The sequence below is a fragment of the Colobus angolensis genome, unplaced genomic scaffold (genome assembly GCF_000951035.1).
Source record: "Colobus angolensis palliatus isolate OR3802 unplaced genomic scaffold, Cang.pa_1.0 Scaffold102, whole genome shotgun sequence".
NCBI lineage: Eukaryota > Metazoa > Chordata > Mammalia > Primates > Cercopithecidae > Colobus > Colobus angolensis.
The window spans coordinates 3,953,967-3,965,409 of NW_012111142.1; the positions used below are offsets into that span (position 1 = coordinate 3,953,967).

Consider the following 11,443-nt stretch of genomic DNA (forward strand, 5'->3'; position numbering starts at 1 on the left):
TAACATTATATAAGACAAACTGAGTTGAACTGGAAGCCAAAAGTAATGAATCCAGGCAATTACTAAAAAAAAAGATTCCCTAAAATCAAAATGCATGTACATCAATGTTGCCAACATGTCAAGAAAAGGGAAGGAAAGCATTTTTTGATGTTAAATGAAGAGGACCAATTTGAAAAGCTATGCATTGCTGCCTTAGTCAAGTAAAAAAAGAGCAGAGCGGAATGGTTTCCCCTCTCTTCATATTGCAGTACAGTCTTCGGGGCATCTTTGATGAATGAGCATGCCTATGGGAACCGCACTATATTCATTTAGTACCTCCATCTCAGGAAGAGAGGTTTCAGTGCGCCTTGGTTCATCTACAGAAGCCTCATCATCAAACAATCTCCGACAACAAACCAAAGTAAAAGGGGGTGGCACTTCTTTAAGAAAGGAGACTGCTTCTCGGCGAGATTTTCCATAGAGCTGCGTGCCATTGACCTAGGAAGACAAGGGGATAAGTCAGAACTGAGGTAGCCCCAAATGAAAAAACAAAAATCTCTTATTTATATCAATCTACCAAATGAAAATAGGACATCATTTTATTTCCCCTGTAAACAAGGGGACTCATTTTAATCATATTATGATAAAATAATATGCAAATAAAAATGTTAGAAATCCTTAAAAATTTTAAAATCTAAGGCTAAATCTTTGCATGACTTGATGGATAAAGTATAAAATGCATGCAGAGTATGCCCTTACTGGGTAAGGATCTACCTAAATTTTTGCAGCACTGTGGTTTCTCCTTTCAATACTCCAATGTCATATTCTCTCACCTACCTCTACTCAGCTCTCCTTAAACACACTAAGTATCATTTACAGCCCTTTAAGACTGTTACCCTTTGCATTTTCATTTTATAAGAATACCATTACAGAAATTTAAGGATGTTAAAAAAAACTGTTTTATTTACTACTTAAAGTATAGCTAATAAGTCTAGAATACTTGACTGTCAAAATTTAACATCAGTCCACAATATTTTTTCACATCTCATACACTCTTAATACCATCCTAGAAAAATAACTTCTATTGAACAGAAATATACATAACTTTGCATCAGTTACATTCTTATATGCTCTGCTATACGGCAATCAAGTATACATAGAAAATACTAAAATAATTTTTAAAATAATTTTATTCAAGTGTCTCATATTGTTTAAAAGAAAAAGGTATTCTTTATTAATGATTAATTCTAGTCACCAAAAAATTACCTAAATTTCATATTACTTTTGGTGCATAACAATAATACTTGGCACCAAAGATGATTTGGCTACATAATTCTAATTTTTCATATCTATGACTTGAGCTCAAAGGGTCCTGTCAGTTCTAACTATAGGTCTCTAAAAGCTGATCTGTCTGCTACTCCCAAAAAGCTGAGGCATGAACAGAATCCAGACAACAAATAATCTTTTCGCATCTGACTCCTACCCTCCTGGGAGGGTTGAGAAGCATTATTTGCTTTAAAGATATTTCTAGTCTGGCTAATTTCTAATAGGTGCCGTGCTAATGTTCAGATAACTGGCCAGCCTGACTTTACTGGGAGAAGCCCTTCTATAAATCTTTCACTGCACCAGAGAGGAAGTGGACACTGGGTTGCTGGAAACCTTCAGTAGCAGGCTGAGTCTCAGGTCAACCATCCCTGGGAACCACTCTCAAGCCTGTAACATATCAAGCACTTAGCCATCAAGTCAGACATATCTCCCTGCCTCTTAATTATTTACAAAGAAACCACCACATGGTAAAGAGACCCGCGTGCACTTTAGGAAGCTAGCTCTACTGGAAAGTCTTCAGGACAAATGAAGAGGTGTAAGGGGACAGCAAGCTCAGCAGCTGATGAAAGGTTTTTCCTTGGAATAACTGCAAGTCAACCTTTACACAAGAAGAGGCAGGGAGGTACCCATCACTGGTCACACCGTATCCATGATTTCAGCTGGTGTCACAAGTGCACAAAGTTCTCAAATCAACTAAGTGAGTAGTAACTTATACTAAAAAAATGCAAGGAGATAGAATCAGATCAGGAATTCTATCCATACATGAGTATGAGTTTGTGTTTCACTTCAACAAATTAGAAAGTCACTTTTCAGGTTTTTATCTTGGAGTACCTTTAAATATTTATTTATCTCATTACTTATTCATTTGAATTGTCTCCAATTATTATACCAGTGCCTGGTAGTCCTCCTCACTGCTCTGTTGCTAAAGGGATTGGTCACATTTCCCATTACCAACTCCTATCTAAGGGGATTTATAGCTGCTGTAAATAGCTGTTCTGGGATGAGACTTGGCACAGTGTTCTAACCCCAAAGCATATTTGTGTTTCTGGTTTTAAGTTCTAAGGAGTACATTAAGCACACACACATATACACACACACACACACACACACACACACCCCACACACTTTGAGTTCAGGAGTTTATTAAGCTAACTATACTGAGATTTTTAAATTTTGTATTTTTGGTTATTCAGAAGAAGCTAATTTTTATTTTAGAATTCACAGTATTTCTCAAGGTCCATCAACTTGACAGCCTCCTAAGTGCTATCAAATCTCGATTATCCCAAATTTTCGACTGGAAAATGCACACACACATACACACTTCCAGAGTACAGAACATCGCACAAGGGCGGCCCCACTATTTTACCACATCCAACCATCATCCCAGCCCATAAAGCTTGTTAATATGCCTTTTTCACAGTGATGATATTGCCAATACCCTGCAATGAGATAATGCTTTATAATTTACATGGATGGTATTTCATTAGATCCTTATAAGCTCATAGTGAAGTGGGCATTTATTGATGAAGGAACTGATCCTCAACAAAGTCAAGTGACATGCCAAGGGACACATGCTAACCTGTAGCAATTCAGACCGAAAGTAGCTTTTCTGACTCCAAATCTGTGCTTCTTTCCTTATCTCAAGCTCTTTTACCAGGTATCTATATTTAAGAATTCAAAAAATCTTCACACTACCTTATTATGGCACATTCTTCTACAAGGTGGTAGGCCCATGGGATCCTAGTCTTGGCTAAAGCATACAGAATTGAGCTGATGTTTGGGATCACCTACACTTGCTCTACTGTGATCCAGCCAACATTTCTTTAGCACCTACCACATATTAGTAGTGATTTATACTTAATACCACCAAATTTCACACTTAAAAATGGTTAAAATAGGCAAGGCGTAGTGGCTCATGACTGTAATTCCAGTACTTTGGGAGGCCGAGGTAGAAGAATTGCTTGAGGCCAGGAGTTTAAGACCAGCATGGGCAAAATAGCCAGACCCTGTCTCTACAAAATAACTAAAAAAATTAGTTGGACATGGTGGTGCACAGCTATGGTCCTAGCTACTCAGGAGGTTGAGGTGGGAAGATTGCTTGAGCCCAGGAGTTTGATGCTGAAGTAAGCTATGACCACACCACCGCACTCCAGCCCAGGCAACAGAGTGAGACTCTAAAACAAAAAAAAGGAAAAAGGGACAAAAAAAAGGAAAAAGGGTTAAAATGGTAAATTTCATGTTACATATATTTTGCCACCAAAAAAAAAAAAAAAAGGGGACCAGGGGCAGTGGCTCACACATGTAATCTCAGCACTTCGGGAGACTGAGGTGGGTGGATTGTTTGAGTCCAGGGGTTCGAGACCAGCTTGGGCAACATAGTAAGACTCCGTCTCAAAAAAAAAAAAAAAAAAAGTGAATTAAATTGGTTATACTCATACCTCCACTTCTCCCAAACAAACGTATCTCATTTGTCAACACCTAATAACTACATACTACAGCAATAGTCTCTAATCTACAAATTATCATGTATGATATCCACAAAGATATGCCCGTGCCCAGCCAATAAGAAGAAGAAGACCAAAAAGAAAGCATAATTATTCTAACAAAATGTAGGGCATTAATCTGCAGTAAGAAGCCCAATACCATTCCCTTGAAAACCTCTAAAAATAAGCAACTTACTACATCTTAAAACAGGACTCCAATACCCTACCCTCCCATGTTTATGACATTGGAATTCGTGACAGTATAACTCAGGTGATTTGTGATGAGAACACATTTTTCTAAAACTTAAAAATTCCTGCCTGTGTCTTTCTTTCCCCATAAATTTTACCTCAAGCAGCTCATCTTCTGGCTGTAGGAGACCCAGTGTATCAACAGGACCACCAGAAACAACTGAAGAAATATAATGGTGCCCATCAAAGGAATCCACTTCCACACCAAGCCTCAGAGTGTGAATAGGCAGCAGCTGTAGCAAAACACAAAGCAATGATCAAACACGACAACGACACATCCAGCTATTCATCCTCCATCCACTGCAATTTTGAAGTGAAAAACCCGACCTCTTGAATCAGAGCACCAAAATCCTAAAAGGGGACAATAATGGGAAAATTAGCCTCAGGTAAAATATGAAGTCATTGGTCATCTTGTTCTCACTCCTCTTTTCCTTCCAGATTCCCTGGAAATGAAGAGACGGACATATATAGTTTTACTTTCCACTCTAAGCTCCAGGCAGTCCACACTTCTGGTAGTCCCCAGTATATATGCTGTGTTTCACTTTTCTATGGGACTCCCCATCCCCCAGAACATCTTAACTTTTCTTTATTATCTAATTAACTTCTACTCACACTTAAATGCCATGGCAGGAAGCCCTGAGTTCATGTGCCTCCATCTGGGGTTCAAGACCGCTCTGTGCACATCTCCATCACAGCTCACAACATACTAGGCTTAGAATTTGTTTTTTGTTTGTTTTTTGTTTGTTTGTTTTGTTTTGTTTTTGAGACAGAGTCTCGCTCTGTTGCCTAGGCTGGAGTGCAGTACGGTGGTGCAATCTCAGCTCACTGCAACCTCTGCCTCCTGGGTTCAAGCACTTCTCATGCCTCAGCTTCCCAAGTAGCTGGGACTAGAGGCGTGCACCACCACGCTCAGCTAATTTTTTTGTATTTTCAGTAGAGATGAGGTTTCACCACATTGAGAATTCCTAGTTTCTTGATTGTCCCTCCTCCACTCCTTACCCGAATGCAGAGTCTGTACCTTGAATCGCCATAACCTCAGCCCTGGCACTAAATATGGGCTCGTTAAATGTTATTTGAACCAATCCATGAAAAACAGTGCCTCATTTAAGATGTCCTTTTCCATCTAGCCAACTTAAGTGAAAACATTTCCGATTTGGGAAAGGCAATCATTTATCCATTCTAAGTCTATGAGGATTCATATGGGCTAAGATACGAGTCAAGGGCTGAGAAATTCTAGCCAATGTCGAGTAAAGAGATGAGTGCCTTAGTTGCACTCATCTTTGTTGGTCGTCACGGTCAAGGGCATTCACCAAACTCCATTCCCCTGACTTTCAAAGACAGACTTAATGATTTCTCATTGTGGCCTTATAATCTCAAATAGGGTAAATGGTACTCATGATGACCGACATTTCCTGCATCAACAGTCTGATACCTAAAAATACCAGACCTACCTCGAACTATACTTTATAAGGAGAAAACCCTACACAGGGTGGCAGTGCATCCACCATGTGGCTCTCTTCCTCTTCTCTGTGATCCTCTATCCCTGAGCTTGCCACCTCCCTCAGTCTTCTGCTTTCAGTCCCCAGAATGCCACAGGCCTTCCTTCAGACAACATTTGAGGCTCACTTCTGTCTCACTATAGACATGCAGACAAATGTGAAGTGGCAAGGAGTCTGGCGGACTAAGACCTCAACACAGGCATGAGGGACTGCTAGCCCTGGGATAATTTCCTGAAAATTAAGTGCTCCTGACCACTAAGCACTTCAGGATCTACAACCATCTCTGGCAAGAAAATGTTCTAGTTCTCTGAATGAAAGGTTAAGATAGTTTTTCCGGCAGGGCACGGTGACTCACGCCTGTAATCCCAGCACTTTGGGAGGCCAAGGCGGACGGATCACGAGGTCAGAAGATTGAGACCAACCTGGCTAACACGGTGAAACCCCGTCTCTACTAAAAATACAAAAAATTAGCCGGGCGTAGTGGTGGGTGCCTGTAGTCCCAGCTACTCAGGAGGCTGAGGCAGGAGAATGGCGTGAACCCGGGAGGCAGAGCTTGCAGTGAGCCGAGATCACGTCACTGCACTCCAGCCTGGGTGACAGAGTAAGACTCTGTCTAAAAAAAAAAAAAAAAAGCATCAAAAAGCATGACATTCAGTGTGTGTAAAGGCAGCAATCATCTGTTTCACCCACTCTGTCATTTCAGCACTTTCTGTGCTTCCTCTCTGTGCTTTCTTTCTTCTCACTGCTTCCACTTCATTCTCTTGTCATTGTACCAAATAATGGGTATGGATACACTAAGGAGATACTAGTGTCATGTGGCAGGACATGAAAGGAGGTAAGGAAAAGCTCTCAGAAAAATGTTTCTGTACTAACAGTTTACCTCCCATCTCTGCCAGCTGTCTTCCTTCCTTATTTATGAGCCAGATGCTACAGGGCAGAGAGTTACCAGTGGATCCACCATAGCTCATCCCCAGTGCGGTGCTGGGGCTTATACTGGCTTGAGAGTAGACTGTTAAATTTTCAGTGATTTTGCAAGCTTGTTGTTAAACACAGCTATTATTTAAAATTAAACCACATAAAGTTACAATTAATAAAAATAAATGTAGGCAAGGCATGGTAGCTCACACCTTTAATCCTAACACTTTGGGAGGCCAAGGTGGGCAGATCACCTGAGGTTGGGAGTTCGAGACCAGCCTGACCAACATGGAGAAACCCCATCTCTACTAAAAGTACAAAAATTAGCTGAGTGGGTGTAATCTCAGCTATTCGGGAGGCTGAGGCAGGAGAATTGCTTGAGGCCGGGGGGCAGAGGTTGCAGTGAGCTGAGACTGAGCCATTGCACTCTAGCCTGCACAACAAGACTGAAACTCCATCTCTAAATAAATAAATAGGCCAGGCACGGTGGCTCACGCCTGTAATCCCAGCACTTTGGGAGGCCAATGTGGGTGGATTGCCTGAGGTCAGGAGTTCAAGACCAGCCTAGCCCAACATGGTGAAACCCTGTCTCTACTAAAAATATAAAAATTCCCTGAGCATGGTGGGGCACGCCTGTAATCCCAGCTACTCGGGAGGCAGGAGAATCCCTCGAGCCTGGGAGGCGGAGGTTGCAGTGAGCCAACAATGCACCATTGCACTCCAGCCTGAGTGACAGAGAGAGACTCCATTTCAAAAAAATAAATTAATTAATTAAATACAGTAACATAAAAAAAAAATGTAACAAGTACTCAAAATCCATCACTTCCTAATTATTTTTCACTCTTTTACTAATATCTATGTTCATGAAGTGATTTATATCTACTATATCTGTACAGAGAGGAACACTCTCTACTAGAACTCAAAAGAATACTGAGGGGTGGACAACTGAAAGAGACACATGAAAAGCCTGATTTGGTTAGCTGCTAAATGCAGGTGGGACAAGTAATTAAACAGCCCTATTCCTGCAGAGAAGCCTGCAGCAATGAAGCACTACTGTGCGTTGCCTCTCGACTCACTGATCAGTAACACCATTTTGGTAGCTTGGTATCTGCCATGGTGGGAATATTTACACCACAGATATTGGTACACGCTACAAATTGGAGCTACCTTCCCACCCCGCCCCCCATCCCCACCTGGAAACTTACCAGCATACCACTGATCTATGATATAGTTTGGACATGATATCCAGCATATATGTACAGGGTATAAACTATGTGCAAGGCATTGGGCTATGAGCTGGAAATATAGGATGAAGTCTTTGCCCTCCTAGAACTAACATCTACCATGGCAGACAGATAATAAATAGGCAAAAAGGTAAGTAGACAAAGCAAATACATAAATAAACAACCAATCAACAAGCAGCAGAATTATCACAGTTTTGGTAAGACAAGCAAAGAATATAAGGAAATGCATCCAAGGAATGTGTGACCATTGTGTGGAAAAGAAGCAGTTACTAATTGTGTTAAGGGCTACAAGGAAGGAGTCGGGGTCATGACATCAGAGCCCCACTAATGGAGGCCATTTTGGAAAGGTGGTCAAAGCAGACTCCACATTGAAGGGGACACTTAAGGTGAGACTTGAGGGATAATGGTGAGTCAGCCCTACAAAAAAGCCTACTGGGGGATGGCTGTGGGAGGTGAGCAAAAAGGATAATTGCTAAATTTCTGGTTTGAGCAAATGAGTAAATGGTGGTAACAACTTCTGCATAGAAATAAGTGCCCAAATTAAAACAAAGATCCCGCTATACACACAGAGATCTTTGCTACTTACATAATAATATGCCCTCATACAAGGTAAAAGGGTTAAGGCAAGAACTGGTTCCAATCCTCTCCCAGTCCGCATCTATTCATATGATGACCCCCATTCCCACCTCCGTGGAATGGCTGGAGTCAGGATTTGCAGAGGCTCACCCATGTCATCCCGTGCCCTCCAGACACGGGCTGTGCCTTCTAGGCTATTCCCCCAGGTATCTGTAAACACCACATGCTCCCTAGAAAACTTAAATGGTGAATGAAACATGCTCTATCTTCAATTAGGCTGAACAAATAAACCAGAAATGATGTTTACGAAATCTGTCAATCGGAAGGATGCCTATCTAATACTAGTTCTGAATCTAAATCTGAGTACAGCTGGGTTTCTAAGATTTCATGTTACATTGCTGCAGGCTTCTCTGCGGGAGCAGGACTGTTTAATTACCTGTCCCAGCTGCATTTAGCAACTAAACAAATCAAGCATTTCATCTGTCTCTTTTAGTTGTCCACCTCTTTCAGTATGCGGAGTTCTTAGCAGAAAGTGCTGAAATGACAGAGTGGGTGAAACAGATGATTGGTGCCTTCACACACACCGCATGTCATGCTTTTTGATGCGTACTCAATGTGCTTTGTGAGGCGTTCTATTTAAGCTGACAAAGTTAAGGAGCAACAGGATTTTCATGATCCTGATAGAAGTAAAGGATACAAGGAAATGCATTCAAGGGAAGTGTGGCCATTGTGTGCTTTACTGTCAGTGCAAAAATGAAGATCAAATGAGATTAAGAAGGCTTGAGGCCTTCTACCCACAAGTAGCGAGACCTATCATGAAACAAACTACAGCCATTCATTCTGCCTGAAGCTTTACTTTTAGGATATTGAAACAGGATATCAAAATGCTTAAGTGGGAATATAAATGATATTGCTTCAGGGGGAAAAGAAACTTCTGGAAAGGAATGCTTCAAAAAGGTGTCAGTGGGATGGGGAAGGATTTTCCAAAAATGTTAAACTCGACAGAAAATAAAACAGAAAGAATCCATGATTAGTTCTTGTAACTCCCATACACAAAGTATTAAATAGCCATTTATGTTTAAAGATTAGGTCGTTACTAAATTTACCATAAATAAAAAAAATTTACCATAAATAAAAAACAAACTTTTCAAGAATGAGGCTACAAGTTTTAAAGTAATGGAAAACCACAAGCATGATGGCCTCCCTCAGAGGTTATACAAGACAATCGATCCATTAGAGCTTCATTTATGTTTGTTTTTCTCACCCCTCCAAAATTTTTTTTACTTTATTTTATTTTATTTTATTTTTTTGAGACAGAGTCTCGCTCTTGTTGCCCAGGCTGGAGTGCAATGGTGTGATCTCAGCTCACTGCAACTTCTGCCTCTTGAGTTCAAGTGATTCTGCCTTAACCTCCCCAGCAGCTGGGATTACAGGTACACACCACCATGCCCGGCTAATTTTTGTATTTTTAGTAGAGATGTGGTTTCATCATGTTGGTTAGGCTGGTCTCAAACCCCTGACATCAGGTGATCCACCCACCTCAGCCTCCCAAAGTGCTGGGATTACAGGCGTGAACCACCGCTCCTGGTCCCCTCCAAAATTTTACTTCAGAATGTTCAAAACATGTGTAACAGCTACCCTGTTGTACAGTAGTAAATTGAAAGTTCTCTTCAGTCACCTAATACCAAGATCAAACATCAGTTGCTATTTAGTATTTTAGATATAATTTATGTTTCCTGCCTAGCCCATGTGATATATCTGAATTTTTGATACTTGAACTAACGCTTTGCACTTGGCTTTCTCCCCCTACCTATGTTCACGGTAGTACCTTCGCCTGAAATACCCATTGTACTCATTTGTACTCCAAATCTATTCTTCAGAGTATAGTTCAAATGCCATCCTACCAATAAGCCTCCATCTGTCTTGAGGAAGTAATATCCTGTTAGAACACACATGAGGCATTTTAGCAATATCTGAATAATAATTCTCTATGGAGTGAGGCAAGAAAGGAATCAAAATTCCCTTTAGGAACCTCACCCCAAACCTACAGAATCAGAGTATCAGCAAGGAGGAACTTAAAATAGGGCATGTGTATTTTGAAAAAGCTCCTCTCATGTTTCTGATATGCCTCCTGCACTACTAGGTAACCACTGCTACTATAGTTATTTGATTCTGTGTCTTACGTTCTCCACTTAAAAAGAGAGCAGCAAAGTATAAAATTACATCCTTGAGAACTGATAACAGCATTGCTTCTGTGGATAAGAGGACTAGGGTGGGAGAAAAAACTACCTTTTGCAGTACATATTTCTATACCTTTTAAATTGTATGTCTTGCCCATATATTATCTATTTAAAATTTAAAAGAAGAAAAAAGAATGATGTAAGCTTAGAAGCCAGATAACCCTTGATTTGCTTCCTTTTTTGAAACTTTTTAAATAAATTTATTTTTTCATAGTTCTGGAACGCTTCATGAATTTGTGCGTCATTGTTGCGCAGGGGCCACGCTAATCTTCTCTGCATTGTTCCCATTTTAGTATTTGTGCTGCCTAAGCAAGCACTCGATTTGTTTCCTAATTCCACCCCCTTACTAGCTGCATATGATCTTGGGCAAGTTACGTTACCTGCCTGACAGTCAAGTTTCCCATATTAAAAATGGGAAGGGGAAAATGCTTGCTGACCAATAAGGTTTCTATTAGAAATATAGGAGAAAATATATTTAAAGCAAAGAACCGGCCCTGGTAACTGAACAGTAACATCCACTATAACTCTTGGAAAGCCCAGTACATCCCACTTGCCTTAAAAACTGTATTTGTTCATTATACAGTGGTTGGGGAGAAACCATACTTAAATGTTCTCTGGGTCAGGACATATAACTCAAGAGACAAATAAAGTGAAATTTGTCCATCTGTTTTGTCAAAACCAGAGAGCAGGACCTGGTGTTTTTGTTTCCCACACAAGCAATATTACTGATGCTCCCTTCATATTACAATTGATGGCCAGCAGAAAGGTCACTAGAATGAGCTTAATGCTTCTCCCTCATAGAGCTGTGATTATCTTAATAGTAAGCACTTGCCAAGAAAGCCGTCCCTAAAAGTGCAAGTCTCCCTAGATGCGGGAAAACTGTTCTTGTGTCATGATTAACAGCTTCCTAGAAGCAGTGCAGCTAATGCTTA

General features: G+C 40.6%; 1 protein-coding gene across 1 annotated transcript in view; it reads right to left on the bottom strand.

Annotated features, from left to right (window-relative positions):
- Positions 1-11,443, bottom strand: part of INADL (InaD-like (Drosophila)) — a 472,039-nt gene that overhangs the window by 369,811 nt on the left and 90,785 nt on the right. The window contains exons 15-16 of the mRNA XM_011941560.1: positions 4,136-4,270; positions 252-477 (exon numbers count right to left, since the gene is read on the bottom strand). Of these exons, the coding sequence (XP_011796950.1) occupies positions 252-477; positions 4,136-4,270 (361 nt within the window). The remainder of the gene's footprint in view (positions 1-251; positions 478-4,135; positions 4,271-11,443) is intronic.